Raw genomic sequence first — 17145 nt, forward strand, 5'->3', positions numbered from 1 at the left:
ATACTGGGCCACGTTGTCTCAAAGGAGGGCGTCCTCCCTGACCCGGAGAAGCTTCGGGCAGTTGCTGAGTTCCCGAAGCCTACGAACGTGAAAGCGCTTCGCAGCTTCGTCGGTCTCTGCTCATACTTTCGCCGCTTTGTGAAGAACTTCGCTTCTATAATCGCACCGCTCACAAAGCTGCTCACCTGTGATGGACACCTCTCCGATTGGTCGCCAGCATGCGATGAAGCTTTCGCAACATTACGCCATCTCCTGACTTCGCCACCCATTTTACGCCACATCGACCCTACTGCTCCAACCGAAGTGCACACGGATGCCAATGGCATAGGCCTTGGCGCTGTCCTTGCTCAACGCAAGCCAGGCTTCTCCGAGTATGTCGTTGCATATGCTAGTCGCGCTCTCACCAAGACAGAGTGCAAATACTCGGTTACCGAAAAGGAATGTTTGGCCATTGTTTGGGCATTACAAAAATTTCGCCCGTACGTTTACGGCCATCAGTTTGATGCCGTTACCGATCATCATTCCCTTTGTTGGCTTGCTTCACTGAAGGATCCTTCGGGCCGGCTTGGGCGTTGGGCGCTACGTTTACAGGAATTTGATATTCGCGTCATTTACCGCTCAGGACGCAAGCATACCGACGCCGACGCACTTTCTCGTTCGCCCCTGCCTTCCGTTGCACCCGTTTCCATTGCCAACGCTACTATCGCCAACATTGATCTCGCTGACATGCCTTCGGAACAGTGCAAAGACCCTTGGATAGCGTCGCTCATAGACGTTCTCTCCACGTCTTCGGCGACACCATGCCAACGGCTACCTCGTGCGCTACGCCGACAAGCCCCTCATTATGCGATACGGAATGCCATGTTGTATCGCCGCAACTATCAGCCAGATGGTAGAAAGTGGCTTCTTGTTATACCTGGCCATTTGCGCTCCGACCTGTGCACGTACTTCCACGCAGACCCACAAAGCGCCCACGCTGGCGTTTTGAAAACTTACGACCGACTTCGCCAGCCATTCTTCTAGCGTGGAATGTACACATACGTTCGCAAGTACATACGTCCCTGCACTGAGTGTCAGCGGCGGAAAACAACTTGCCATGCGTCTGGCGAATTGCAACCCTTTCCGTGTCCAGCTCGCCCGTTTGATAGAATTGGCATGGACCTCTACGGCCCCCTTCCTTGCACACCTGCTGGCAATCGATGGATTATTGTGGCCGTTGACCACCTTACCCATTATGCCGAAACCGCCGCTCTGCCAGCCGCTGCAGCTCGTGATGTTGCCTTGTTCATCTTGCGCAGCGTCGTCCTTCGCCGTGGCGCGCCACGTGAGCTGCTTAGCGATCGAGGGCATGTCTTTCTTTCGCAAGTCGTCCAGGAGCTTCTCACTGAGTGCAATATTATTCATCGCTCCACTACGACCTATCACCCGCATACGAACGGTTTGACGGAGCGCTTTAACCGCACTCTCGGTGATATGCTCTCCATGTACATATCATCCGACCATTCCAACTGGGACTTGGTGCTTCCGTTCGTGACGTACGCGTATAACACGGCCACACAAGCCACTACTGGGTTTTCGCCTTTCTTTCTACTATACGGACGTGAGCCCTCTTCCATGCTAGACACAATCCTTACATACCGGCCGGATGCTTCTGAATACCGCCCGGCCTCCGAACTCGTTCAATGTGCCGAAGAGTGCCGCCAATTAGCACGGTCATTTACATCCGTCGCACAAGGTATTCAAAAAGAACGACTTGACCAGGTCATGCCTGCCCACACCTTTCCCGTCGGCTCGTTTGTGTGGCTTTCTATTCCGTTCCAGTCTCCTGGCCTCTCCCGAAAGTTCGCACCCAAGTACACTGGTCCGTACCGCATTGTTCAATGCACGTCGCCGGTCAACTACGTCGTCGAACCAGTGACACCTCCCACCGACAGCCGATGTCGTGGTCGTGAAACAGTCCACGTCAGCCGCCTAAAGCGCTATTATGATCCGCTTGCGCTTGCTTCGCCTTGAGTCGCCAGGATGGCTCCTCTTCGACACCGGGGCAAGTGTAGTGGGGAAGAGAGACAGCGAGACAGCATCGAGTAGAAGAAGACCAAGGCGAAGAGCCGATTGAGAGCGCGCGTGACAGTTTTTCAGCCGCTGAACCCAGGTCTTTGGTTTTGTGAATAAATCCCCTTATAATATATATATATATATATATATATATATATATATATATATATATATATATATATATATATATATTATATATATATATATATATATATATATATATATATATATTACGAAAACTTTTATTGTTCCAACGTTTCGGCCGTTGTCCGGCCTTCGTCAGGGAATACAATGCATACGTTAAATGTGTCGCTTATATATACACAGGGGGCCCCCAAACACGTGTCTAAGCAGTATCTAATATCGCACATACATCAGACAAATCAGCATAGGTAAAAGTGCGGTGTGACATTAACATGCATACATGACAAAAATTATATACGGCGAAGTGGGCGCAGTAACAAAGGGAATTTTTTCATCACTATCACGAAAAAAAAAAAACGTGATAACATGGGTGATTATGTACAGCGATGACATTTAAGAACAATGCGTGAAAAGGACTCGATGAACTAACAAGAAACACGTGTAAACAGCAAACAACAATGCGCTAAAGGAACTAATAAGAAACAGGTGTAAAGCAACGAGAACAGCAGTCTAAAAAAAAGCATGTGTGAAAAAGTCTGGCAAAGCTGATAATGAGACACCTAAGTGAAACTGTGATACATGGCACTCATGAAAATGGAATACAACAAAAACATGGGTAACATGGTGATAACTGGTGAAAGTGGCAGATACGTGACATATGGAATTTAGCATTGTCCGTGACAGAGTGATCCCGTAGCTTAACTCTTACGTGTGCAGGAACGTGAGCTTTCCTGCGCTTTCGTTAATGCCGCATGATAATGCTTTAAACTTGTAGATGAGAAATGATTCGCGCACTTCCCGTTCGTGGTGAGATTTAAAACCAGATTCCAATATGGTTGCCGTCAGGTGATCGAGTGAGTGCCTTGTTGTATTCAGGTGCTTAGATAAAGGCAGGTTAGGAAAAGTTGTGACATGTGCCTTGTGATTATTGAACCGCAATCTGAATGGTGTCGATGTCTGGCCTATGTACTGAAGCTTGCAGACGGAGCACTGAAGGAGGTACACACAGTCACTTGTATCGCAGTCGTAATCACCTTTAATTTTAATTGAAAAATTTGAGGCCGAACTCTGGGCTGAAATGTGCGCGCACAGCTTGCAACGTGGTTTGCCACATGGGTGGCAACCTGAATGGACAGCAGGGGTTAACACAGATGAAGTCAGCATATTGTGCAAGTTTCTCGAGCGACGGTACACTACCCGTGGCGATTCAGAAAATATGTTTTTGAGACGGTCGCTCTGCATGAGGATGTTATGGTGCTTTCGTAGGATGTGGTTAACGTTTGGTACTGATGCAGAATGCGTTAATATTAGGTTTGTACATTGTCGCTGTGGAGCACGATTGTTGGAGTATAGAAGCTCGCTCCTCTCTACTGCACTAGCCCGTTTAATGGCATCGTTAATTACCTGAGGCGGGTACTTTTGTATTATTAGCGCATCACTGAGTTTCCCACAATTATCTTGGAAATCTGATTGTTCGGAGCACAACCTTTTGAAACTGAGTGCCTGGCTGTACGGTATGCTCGTCTTGTTGTGCCTCACGTGGCTGCTTTGAAAGTGAAGGTAGCGGTGTTTGTTAGTCGGTTTTTTGTAAAGTTTCGTCGTTAGTTTATTGCTTGATATGCATACCGTGACGTCGAGAAAGTTTACGTTTGAAGCTGAGTAGACGGGCGAGAAGGATATTGATGGATGAAAATTGTTAAAGTTGGCCACGAAAGATAAAAGTTCAGTTTCCCCGTGATGCCATATCAGAAAGATATCATCTATGAAGCGCTTATAGTAAAATGGTTTTAGTGCGCAAGTGGCCAGAAACCTGTCTTCTAGTGTGCCCATGAATATATTAGCGTAGTTCGGTCCTATTTTTGTGCCCATTGAGGTGCCACTCGTCTGTACATAGTGGGTTCGATTAAATTCAAAGTTGTTTAATCGCAAGATAAGTTTTAAAAGTGAGGCCAGAGTTGAGCTGTCAATAGGTTTGTCTAGTGAGGATTCGTCGTACGCACGTATTACTGCCTGAATGCCGTCGTCGTGCGGTATATTCGTGTAGAGAGAAGCTACGTCTAGAGTGGCTAGCAGTGCTTTGTCGGGGATGTCAAGATCAGCAATGTCACTTAAGAAATGATTAGTGTCCCTGAGATACGAGGGAAATGAGGTGGGAATTCCTTTGACAAGGGAGTCAACGTAGCTAGTGTTTGCACTCCGGTCTGTCCTCTCTGGCTGCTATCGCAAGCCCTGATGAGGAGGTCGTCCTCTGTGTGCAAAATTCCTTACATAGTATGTCCAATTCCTCTGTGTGGTACTTTAACCACCTGGTGGTCTGAAAATGAATCCCCGCTCTCGCCAGGCTTGTCATCTTAGGCGAGACGAAAAATCGCGCAATGGTCAGTTCCACAGACGGTATTTATACTCCTACGCACCGACTAGCCACGCGTCAAAGGCCATATATATATATATATATATATATATATATATATATATATATATATATATATATATATATATATATATATATATATATATATATATATATATATATACGGGCTTACCGCGAACACCCAGGGCGCTGGCCGACCTCAAATAGCACCCGAGATTCGCAGATTCAACGTTGCTTGGCGCTAATTCCTCACCGCGGTTTTATAAGGAACGACACGGGTGGGACCATCGACCGGGCTCGCTGCAAGCGGAGCGCGTAGGACGCCCCACTAATCAGGCTTGATCAATGCGCACTGCGTGATGCCATCTCAGATACGAGCTTTGGCGATGAACTCCCCTCGTCTTCTCCATCTTCGTTTTTTTATCGGGCCTGCCTCCTGTCTGAGAGAAAGTATTGGAAAGCTTGAATCTTTCTCAGGCACCGCTCCCCGGATCGTCTTGCACGGGTGTTGCCGCTGTTGTTTTATTCGTGGCGCCAAGGGAAGCACCACGAGGCAGCGGTTCAAGCCCTTCTGATTGGATTTCGATTGAAATTTCTTCATGGCTAAAAGATAAAAACAAACAGTGCTCGGCACGTCCTCCTTTTTCGTCTTAGAAGCATATGGATCCATCAATAATGCGTTCGGCCTATGGAACAAAAACCTTCGGGTGTTCTACCTTTTTTTTTTCTAGCGCGTATTATGGAGTAGCGGGAGAAGCACATACACATCTACCTAAGTTTGTTTCTTGCAACCGGTACAAGATATCGCACTACACCTAGGAATAACAGAGACATTTTTTCTCGTTATTTCCAACGGACTGCTGAAGCGTATCCCTTCTTTCACTCGCTGCCATGGGTTTGTTGTGAATTTTGCTGATACTCAAAGCGATTAAATAGTCGATCTGCCCGCATGAAACCATGTTTGGCTTGATATATATATATATATATATATATATATATATATATATATATATATATATATATATATATATATATATATATATATATGTAATGTCCCCAAGCTGTCATCATTTATGCTGAGAAAACTGAAAACAGCCCCGGAGGAAGCTGTGCGTTTCCCAGAAAATTTTTCATTAAGGAAGCGGCTGTAGAAACGTTTTTTTGCATGTTCTAACTTCCACTGAAGTTTGTCGTGGGTGGTTCGCCTTTTTTTTTTTACTGCGCATAAAACTCCGCCATTGGGTATGAATAATAGATTTCTTCTTTAATCTGCCCTGTTCATCCAATCTTGTGACTATGTGTATAACTGAACAAAAGGACGTGTCAAGAGAGACAAGAGTGAAAAAATTTTTTCGAGGTTTATTCGATGAATGCATGTTATTTTATACCTCCGCTGATGCGAGCATGCATAATAGACCATTATCAAAAGCGATAGTCTATGTTTTCAATAATATATAGGGGCGACAAGCTTCAACCATCTGCTGTACTTTCGAATAGGCAGCGCACAAAAGAGCAACGAATACGTACACAAAAAAATACGCAAACACAGACGCAAACAAAGACGCCTAAAGCTGTTGTATTCTTGCAGATGATAATGTCATGGAAGCGTGAAAAAAGGAAAGAAAGCAGGAACACAATGCCGAAAAAATCAATAAAAAAATAAAGGTCTACTAATTGAATTAAGTCAAAAAGAAAAGTTATATGTGAACGCTGGTTGCGAGTGGCGAATCGAATGGCAGGGCTCGGCTTGCGCGTGATTTCCACATGTCTGTCAGTGTATAATGCAATGTACTTCGAGGTGCTCTCCTTAGCTTGAGAATGCTGTCTATTAAGAATAACTCGGATAAAAAAACTACCTCTTTCTTGCCGATACTCAAGCTGAAACGTGACAACCTGTGTATTTTTTTTCCCTTGAATTGAGAACGTGAGGTATACAGACGGCTGTCTTTCGCTTCTTTGGTGCCCGACATCGATGTACAGTGATCGGCAATGGAAACTTCGTAGTTTGCCTGTATGGGGGCCGGCACTTTTATTGCGATAGCCATTATACAGACTATTGTCGTCGGCGTATATATATATATATATATATATATATATATATATATATATATATATATATATATATATATATATATATATATATATATATATATAGTTCAAAAAGTCAAGCACGTAGGAAAAATTGTTCTGTAAAGGACTGACGTTTCGGCCGCGGGACCGGCCTCCGACGAAGGCCGGTCCCGCGGCCGAAACGTCAGTCCTTTACAGAACAATTTTTCCTGCGTGCTTGATTTTTTTGAACTTTTACTTGCGGGTCCTTTGTTAGCACTTCATTGTTTTTATATATATATATATATATATATATATATATATATATATATATATATATATATATATATATATATATATATATATATATATATATCAGGGCTGGGCAGAGATACTCAGAAGAGTATTCCGGAATACAGATATCGAAATACATGAACTGGAAGCCTAAAATACAGATACGGAGATACATTTGCCTTTAACGTAACGGGATATTTCGGAGATACTTTTGCAATAAGACGAAAAAAGTATTCCGGAGTACAGTTACAGCGATACAGATACTGGAATACTTTTTTTATTTCAAGGATGCTCATACTACGCAAAGACACTTATTAGTGCAGCATAATGTTGTAATTAAAGATACAGCGCATCAAAACGTTCAGTTCATTTATTTATTTATTACAGTACCCTCAGCGCCATTAAGACATTGCAGGGGAGGGGGTGGACAAAGTACATAATTAGTAATAATGACATAATTACAAGTATCAATTGCAATAAAAATACACTATTTCACAGCAACAGTAACAAGGATTGGACACCGAAATCGACATACTTGGCGAACAAACTAAGCTATGCTAGACATAGCACACTTTAAGCAAATCACTCGAATCCCTAATGAACACCAGTGGATTGAGAAAAAGCACACATTTATTTTGAAGATCTGCTTTGCTGAGAAGGCTGCTGTGTAGGCTTCTCAAATAGGCTGTCTTCTAGACAGCGTCGGTTCAGCCTCAGCACAAGACTAACGAAAGAAAAAAAGTCTGTCTACCGCTGAAGGCGAGCACGAATTCGTGTTATAGTGAATAAATATCGCGTTCATAGCCGTATTGCCCTGCAGCGTGGCGATATCTCTTCTCGGGTCATCTAGATACCGAAACACTTCCGCCCTCACTTGGGTTGTTCTGACTGTTCAGAATCCGAAGTCGGTCCCCATCTTCGGAATCCTCAGCCGTCTGACCCTGTCGGCTTCAATGAAGCTTTCACCACCAGCGACGCTACCAGCACCCATTTCAGAAAGCCGCAACAGGCGAAGTCGGCTCCGGCGGTGGGGGAGCCTGCTACCACAAAAGACCGTTTCACACATGTGATCAATTAGGAACGCACCCTGACATTGGAGAGGTGGCTGAAAGCGCGTCAAAGATAGCCATCTTCAAGTCACTTCCGCCGCGACTACGGGAACTGCTTTTGGAAGTGCCGCCGCTTTGAGAACTGAACGCACGCGAAGCATTGCAAAGCCTGTTCCAAGGCGGTATCCGCGCGGGTGGTCGCGAAGTAATGGCTTGCCACCCGAAAAAAATTAGGCGTGCTGCACTGACCTTGAGAGACAGCGACTTTCGTCGGCAGAGACCGACAACACTGCCCCCGCGATTGTGCCGTCTGCGGCGTCGCGCGCTTTACCACATGGACCATTCTGTGCCTGAGGGGAAACCATCGCCGCCCTATCTGTCGGCGACCGGCGGCGCGCCTTTGCTTGTCTTGGCGCAAAAAAGAAAAAAAAAACGCCATTCCCCCATTGAAAAACAATGTAACGAAATACCCGCGTCCTGCATAGTATCACGATACAGGCGATACATCGTAAATGTATTTCACTACTTAGATACAAATACATTTTTCAAATGTATCTCTATACAGAAATACAGATACTCAAAAGTATCTCTGAAATACTATCGCGATACTCTTGTATCGCGATACTGCCCAGCCCTGATATATATATATATATATATATATATATATATATATATATATATATATATATATATATATATATATATATATATATATATATATATATATATATATATTCTCCACAAAGAAAAATAGTTCAGAAGAGAAATTTTCCTAATGCACGTGACCGGTGATTCGAATATGCGACACCCCGCTCCGCGCCGCGACGCGTAAAGCCACTCTGCCACACAGGCATACGTCCTCCAGCATACATCCTGCAGGCATACATCCTGTAAGGGCTAGCGCTTTATATGTACCATTTATCGTTAGTGGCACGCAGACCTTTGAGGTGTTTTAGCGTGACAGAGGCTTGTTCACTATCACCTGCGAGATGACGCAGATGGCCAAAGGGCGTGCTCTAAAGGGCGCCACCCTGCCCGTCTTTCGCCGAAGTGGGGCTGCGCGCCTTCGGCTCCGTACTTCTTGGACATACAGGGCGTGGTAGGCTGTGCTCGCGCGCTTACTTCTTGGGGGGGGGGGGGTTCAACATGTGGCTCATCGCTTTCTACGTGTTGTGCTTTCATCGCAAAGTTTGCGTTGAAGCCACAGCCTGCACGTAGGTCACTTCACTCGCTGCAGCGGCCGTGTTTGCTAAAGGAGTGAGCTGCCAGCCTTTCTCCGTATGACATTCCATTTTCTCGCTATCGCATTCGTTACTACAGCCTTGCGGCGAAACTGTGATCGTCTCTTTTCTTTTCTTTTTTTGGGCCACCGACATCGGGCATGGTTATTGTGGTACGCACTTAAAGTGAGAACCTCTGTTCTGATATGTGAAACATTCGACTCCAAGGCGATCACCCAGCGTTAACCGGTGGGACAGAAAAGTACTGGCCCTCATGCGGGCCGATTTTCGCGTTTCCACTGCTGAGCACTGTGCTTCGCTAGCATGTCAGCGACCATTTTATCCACGTATCTAAAGAGCCCACCCAGCCGGTAGTGGAAAGCCGACGACCTGCGGTGCCTGGTTTGACTGTAACGAAATATTTCTCATGTTATAGCCCAGCTATCAACAGGGCTCACCTACGGTGATTGCATGCGGTGCCATCTTAGAGGAATGTATTTTCAATTAAGAAGAAAGAGCGTACTCTTTTGGAGGCCTTTTAGTGACACTACCGCAACGTGAATGAGCTAGTCTGTCACTCATCGAAAGTGCGTTGGGGGGCTAGTTAGTACCACATTCAAACTGTGATCAAACTGCGCAGGGGCGGAACACATGTATAGGAGAAGTAGACTGGACGAGCGCAGAGTCCTGTCTACTTCTACTTGTGTTCCGTCCCCTGAGCAGTTTTATTTCAGTTTCCGTAGCGCTCATGGACCATTTCACGCAACGTGTCCCATACACGCCTGTCTTCGTGTAATCTCCAATTTCATCTTGTATAACCAAGGCTAATAGCTACTTATGTCGCTGTTTTTTTTCCAGCAGAGCTTTGCGACAAAAAACAAAAACATTGTTGGTGCACATACTTTCAAAGTTTGATGAAGTACATGATCTAGGGTTTCGAAACAAAATCATTGTAGAAGTTGATTGAGTGCTCAAAGTTTTATAGCTTTGTCTGCTGAAGCTTCTATGACTTGTCTTCAACATACAGTAGTGGTTATTGGCAGCTGCGGCGAGAACACGTTCTTTAGCACCGAACGTTGACAAAAAAAATGATGCCGAATTAACCATGCTCTATATGCCAAACTATAGCATTGTTTTTATTGTATTTGCTTCATTTGTTTGTATCTTAGAGCCTGGCTTCTTCAATTTTGCGGATGTACCATTATACTGGCACAAAAGAAAATAGCATCAATACATGCAATAAACAACAAACGTATTGAATGTCGGTTTTCGTCCAGTTTCAAGGCAATTATTGCATTAAGGTGGCCAGTGACAAAACATGACACAATGTGCATTAAATTCGTGGGTACTCGTGGGTGTTCTGTTTTCTTCATTACTTCATTTTAAGTTTTTTGTTTTATAAAAGGTAATAATTTTCCAACTTTGCCTTTTGAGCGACGCTTGCCACAGTTACTTGTCAATACTTTTCTGAACAGCGAAATGGTTGCGTGCTTCACAGTGTCTGCGCTTGTGCACCACTTTATCACGAATTCCCTCGACACATGGGGGATCCAACATGCTGCCCCAGTCAGAAGGATTATTATAGACGTTATTACGTATGTACATCCCAAAGGCGTCAGTATGCCTTGGGTACCGATTATAGCAAATCAAGAAAGAAAAACTCGCTTCTCACGCAGATTGAGCGCTCTCCTTATTAAGGGAACGGCGAAATTTGAGCATTTCGAATTCAGCTAACATCTATTGTCCTTGCTGGACTGGAAGAGCTCTCGGCGACGCAAAAGTCTAATAGCAGACTTGCTTCGAATGAAGTTACTATTCGCAAAGCAAATTCGGCTTAATGTGGCTGGTCCTTGTCGAATAACATCAGAAAATTCTTAGCCCGTATTGCGTTGCGTTAGGAAAGGTCGTGGTCCTGAAGAGAACATTGCAAGTGTCCTTTGTCCTGCAGTGCCCGTCATGAAGGCAGATAAGGAAAACGGCGACGACGACGACAGCACAGCAAAAGTAAAACGAGAAATCTAGCTAGTTGGTGTTCGTTCGTCCTGTAATGCGCTGAGCTGCGATCAGTAAACTAATTACAAGATGTACGAAACGAGGGCCACGTTAGACACAGGCTAACGAAGCCAATAGATCATGAAGTTGAGGAAGGTATAAAGGTTGGGGGGGGGGGGGGGTCATTGTTTGCTCTTGTTTTTAGTTAAAGGGCAGACATGGACGGCGCAGTGCAAATTGGCAACAGCCTGTATATTGGCTGCAGTCAAATGAGCATGCGCTACTGCTCAGTTTAAATCTACGACAAAAACCAGAAAGAGCAGGGTAGGAAACGAAGAACACGATAACAACACAGTTCCATGGTCAGGTTCGTGGGTCCATGTATCGACTTTTATCAACTCTAACACGGATCCCATGCGCCATATGTCCTATTCCTCGATGTTCCAAGCCTGCAATATTTCTTTAGCGGCTTTTATTTTATGCAATATTTCTTTAGCGCTTGACGTGCCGAAATCACCGTATGATTAGGAGGCAGGCTGTAATGGGGAGTCCGGATTAATTTTGACCACCTGGGGTTCTTCAACGTGCTCCTAATTGTAAGCGCATCTGTATTCTTGCATTTCGCTTCCGTCGAAAAGCGTCCGTCATGGCCGGGAATCGAACCCGCGTCCTCGAGATTAGCAGCGCGAGACCGAGCTAAGCAGACAGCTCTACCAGTGAAATTCGGCCAAGAAGAGTACTGAAAAAGAGAGCAGTGAATGAACGCTCAAAGGTTATGAAACACAAACATGTTAGCCTCAAGGCTGATATCCACATGATTGACGCACTGGAGCCGAATTCAGGATACTCCTCTTTCATAAGCGCTTTTCCTCACTGTTCCTCAGGATTCACTAATGACATTTCCCGCATCGAGATTAGCTGTAATATTCTCCCGCGAATATTTGTAGCATAACAAGGTTTTGCGAATACGGACTACTTTTTATTTAATACGGGCTATATATTTATTTACGGACTCTTTGAGATGGATATTTACTTGCTCCAGCAGATACGTTTTCCTGCTTTCTTTCTGTACTAATACGACGTTTACGCATATAGCTGCGTAAGATAACGTGTGTTTGCTTGCACCTTAACGCGGCCCCGCCACGGTGGTCTAGTGGTTATGGCGCTCGACTGCTGACCCGAAGGTCGCGGGATCGAATCCCGGCCGCGGCGGCTGCATTTTCGATGGAGGCGAAAATGTTTGAGGCCCGTGTACTTAGATTTAGGTGCACGTTAAAGCACCCCAGGTGGTCGAAATTTCCGGAGCCCTTCATTACGGCGTCTCTCATAATCATATCGTGGTTTTGGGACGTTAAATCCCAGATATTATTATTATGCACCTTAACGCGCTAACGGACGGACGCACTGGTCTCTGAGCGAAGCATCCCTACAGAACGCTTACGCATTAAAATAGACTTCACCAGTGTAGATATACTGATGGTGTCACCAAGATTTGCTATCGACTATATGGTACTCAACAACAACTATAACAGGATATAAAATCGCCTGGATTCAAACTGCGCACTCAGGCGCCGTTAGGTGAAAGCGTTATCTATCAGCTACATTTTTCTGTGTTCCTCTGAGCCACTGCAACGATGCTAACACTTAAAATAACACACCACTTGGACGGCGTAGTGACGGCTGTATAGCTGCTGTTATAGTAGATTGACACCATGGTCTCTGACTTATCTTTAGAACATCACCAAGGCTGTTCGTGCTGCGCCAGCAAGAAGATGTGAAAGGCAATATTGGAGATAGAAGGCAAAATGCTTCTATTCCCAGATTAAGGCCGAGGCACGCCGTGTCCATCAAAATGGAGATGGCATGTAAATAAAAGACGGCAGTAAATAAAAAACGATGACGTGTGTACCACTTTATATGTGTGTTGCGTGTCTTTTGCTTCGTGCTCGCTTGGATGCGCTATACCTTTCGATGATGTGTGTCGACGGTTCATTTAAAGTCAGAATTTGACGTTTCGTCGTCGCATGTGTAAGAAAAAAATCTCACTGTGCCAAAGGTCTAGCAACATTCTTCATTGTCATATCAAACATTCATTTTTTGCAGGATTTACTACGATGGAATGAAAACCTGGTTGGACGCGCACGCCGTTTACAGGTTTAACCCCGACAGTCCTGTCCCTCGAGGCGGAGAAGGTTCCAGCTCCCATTGACGAAAGTGTCCGTAATTCGTCGTGACGCTTCTTGCTATATGGGCATAAGAATACTAAAAAAATAACGTGCGAGACCTTCAACGGTTAGGTTCATATTCAGCATTTATTCAGCAGTAAAAGTTCTCTGCTTGTAACACTATTTTATTAAATATCGTTGTAATAAGCGCTGTGAATGCTTGTGCCACATTCCTTGCGTGTTTTTACATCTTAGGTATGCAGGTGAACGTAAGGCAGCAGCGAGAGGAAAATACATGAGCAGAAACCTCTGGCTGAATATTAAAGTTACGTGATAACCTCCCAATAATTGGCCTTAGAATATTACGGTGTTTTTGTAGAAAAGGAAGTCATCCCACTCAGACATACAGGCTGTTTCACACTTAGGGGGGAACTTGGAAAACTTGGAGCGCGTTGCTCTGTGCTTCGAGTTTTCCCCTGAATGTGAAACAGCCTGTACATGTGCTCCCAGAATAATTCGGAACGCCGGACAGGCAGCCGCTCACCAGAGAAATACGCCGGTGTAAAAGTACTGCCGAGGTCTGCGCGTGCGCGGTCTACCTATGCCCCGTTCCAAAGGTCAGGTGCAACGCTGTGGAATCTATGCAAGAAGTTCGGTTGTAACGTGGCCTACGCGATTGGCTGCGGCTGCGCGCTACGAACTAATCGCGGATGCCACGACACTAATACAAAGAGACGTCAAGTGATCCAGAAGAATGCGACGAAAGGGGCTAGTTGGTTCATGTTGGCTTGGTGATGCGCTTATGGTAGGAAGGCGCGAAAAAGTACACAGGACACAGTGTTAACAGGAAGAGCGCAAACTTTAACTGGTTTTTTTTTAGATAAGCATCTTATGGCGGAGTTCAAACCGGTGGTGTGCGGCGTGACCACCCTTACTGCGCATGCGCAAACCTTCTCCACACACCTTATCTCCACTCCCCCTCTCCACTCCTTTTCCCCCTCTCCCCCTCTTCCTCTGCCCTCCCCTTCTCCACTGCCCCTCTAAAACGCGGGCTCGATATGCCGAAACGCTGCTTCGCATCGCCTCATGGTCCCCTTAAGCAGGAGTTGGCGTGATTTTTTAAATGCGAATGCATTTCTTAGTCGGCGCATGTCAGGCGTCTGTAGGTGTCCGCGCGCCGGCAGGTGTTATCTCTCCGCTCTCACTCCCTCTCCCATAGCAACAGCTGCGGGCGCGCGCGCTTATCCTCGCCCCAGCAACCGGAGCAGGTGGTGCGGGCGGAGTAGCGTAGAGTGAGTGGAGACGAGGAGCGCGCTCTGGCGTGTGAGGGCGCTCACATCGCGGGAGCTCGGCGGTACGACGCTGCTGCGTGCGCACGCGCCGTTGCCACTCGCCGAGCGGGCGGTGTGGACGTGTTCCTCAAGCAATACCTGCCCTTCAGCGAAGAACTTCGACAGCAACGGCAGTCCTCACTTCTCAAAGACCCTTTGACTGTACACTTTAGCGACCACAAGGCTGAGATTATGGCCGTCAGGTACAATGACAACACAAACAGGTGCTGATGAATGTCTAAATAAATGGTTACGGTAGAAATCCTCGTCTCGTCATTAATTTAGGCCATTAAAATTACTACGCCGCGTACTCTCGGTGCAAGAAATGCATTCGCATTTCCTCACGATTCCCTTCGGGGAGGTGGGGGCATTTTTTTATTATTCATGCGTACACATATAAATAAAAGTTCACAAAAGCACGTGGAAAGAGAGTACAGTTGACCCCGCCCATGTGACGTCCACCACGAACTCGATTTCAGCAGGAGATAGTTTTATCGATGGCTCACTGACGCACGTTTCGGTGCCCAGAGATGCCATGACAGCAGCTTCGTAAAGTATTAGATGCGAAGTATCTTAAGGCGGAGCTCAATCCGGTGGTGGTGGTGGTGGTGGTGTGCGGTGGTGGTGGTGTGGTGTGCATATCCTCCCTACACACCTCCTCTCCACTCCCCCTCACCATTCCCCCTCTCCCCTTCCCCTCTCCCACACCACTCCCCCTATCCCCTTCCCCTCTCCCATACCCCTCTACCCTCCCCCTTTCCACTCTTCCTCTGAAACGCGGGCTAGACATGCCGAAATTCTCTCCTGCGCAGCGCCGCGATGAGCTCGAGCGCATGCGCGTCCCCTCTCCTTCTCTCTCCTCTCCTACGCTGTCCCCCTCTCGCCCGCCTGTCGACCGCGTTCCCCGCTCGCCCTGTGAGAATTAACGGCCAGACTAGATGGAAGATACGACGCGCGTAGCGTCCCGCTTCGCGTTCCACGACGCGAGGTCGTAGCATGCCCAACGAACGCCAACGGAACGCGATCGTGCAAGTGCTCCGGCTTCGCATCGGCTCATGGTCCGCTTTAGCGGGAGATGGTGTAATTTCTCTCCCTGTCGTCTTTTATCCGCTTTACAATAGTTTTTTAGAACGCATGTGCATTTGTTACAGTGAGCAGATAAATTCCCGGAATGGGTAATCTGCTGACAGTTATACCTGTGTTCTCTAAGCCTAGTGTTAATACATCTTGAGGTCTGCCCTATATATTTTTTTCCGCGTGTTAATGGCAAACTGTATACAACTGCTACATCACATTGTACGAAGCTTGGTCTGTGGCTAATTTTAGATATCTTTCCTTCTTGCGTGTCTTGTGTGTTATTAACTTTTTTACACAACCCTAGCAATTTTTGAGGGGCTGAAAATGAAACCGACAAGTCGTGTTTTTTGGCGATCTTTTTTAATCTATGCGATATTTGTGGATATAGGGGATGACCACGGGTCCTTGCCATTGTTTTTCGGTTCCTACTTTTTTGTTTTTTGTAGACATATTACGAAGCATTTTTTCAGTGATAGCCGCAATTATGAAACCAGGAAAGCTGATAGCTTTTTATCTATCTACCTGTATAATCAAACTCTTTGAAATCATGTGGTCGCAGGATTTTTTAATAGATTGTGAAAGAGATGCCTGCGCAACACTTCTTTTGATGAGCTTTGAATGGCCGCTATGATAGCTCATAAGGTTCTTGTCACCTTTCGTCACATCGGCCCAACATGTGTGGCGGGGATTTAGGTACATTTCAACGTCGAGGAATTTTATAACATTCTGTCTTGGAAGTTCTATCATGAATTCTAACCCTTTAGACACATCACGAAAGGCGCCCAAGACATATTGTGCAGTTGTTTCTAACTGACGTCCAGCATCAAAACATAATAGAAAATCGTCAACATATCGAAAACAGGCTATGACACTTAATTCTTCCAATCTTTGCTTAAGAATATGGTCGCCTTTTGCCATAAACAGGTTGCACAGAACAGGCGATCCTATTGTAATTCCTTCTCGTTGCACAAACACAGCTCCGTCGTGTTTTATGCATAATGACTGCAGATAAAACCGCAACAGTTCCAAAAATTCTTGCACTCCAGCCAGACATTCATTCATAAACTTTGTGCTGCCATGTGTATCGATGCTGTCTTCGATGGCTTGAACGGCTTGTGCTTGCGGAATGTTGCAGAACATGTGTTTTACATCCACTTATAGGCACGTAATCGGTCGGTCTTTCTTCAGACATTCTATGACCGCCTGAGATCCATTTATCAGGTACGGGTCTTCAATTGGGAGAGCTGACAAATGGGTTTTTAAATATCTTGCAATTTAGTTTTGTCAAGATTCCTTATCTTCAACAATTGTCCTATGTACTTTGTAGTGTCTTTGTAGCGTAAGCGCATCACCAAGCCATCCAGAAGAACCTACTGACTACCGTATAAATAACCGGGT

At 45.7% G+C, this 17145-nt stretch overlaps 1 protein-coding gene across 1 annotated transcript in view; it reads left to right on the forward strand.

Moving 5' to 3' along the window:
• Positions 1-13778, forward strand: part of LOC119403626 (E3 ubiquitin-protein ligase MARCHF3-like) — a 52849-nt gene extending 39071 nt beyond the window's left edge. The window contains exon 4 of the mRNA XM_049418158.1: positions 13278-13778. Within this exon, the coding sequence (XP_049274115.1) occupies positions 13278-13334 (57 nt within the window). The 3' untranslated portion in view covers positions 13335-13778. The remainder of the gene's footprint in view (positions 1-13277) is intronic.
• Positions 13779-17145: the final 3367 nt, after the last annotated feature.

Source organism: Rhipicephalus sanguineus, chromosome 1, assembly GCF_013339695.2.
Source record: "Rhipicephalus sanguineus isolate Rsan-2018 chromosome 1, BIME_Rsan_1.4, whole genome shotgun sequence".
Taxonomy (NCBI): domain Eukaryota; kingdom Metazoa; phylum Arthropoda; class Arachnida; order Ixodida; family Ixodidae; genus Rhipicephalus; species Rhipicephalus sanguineus.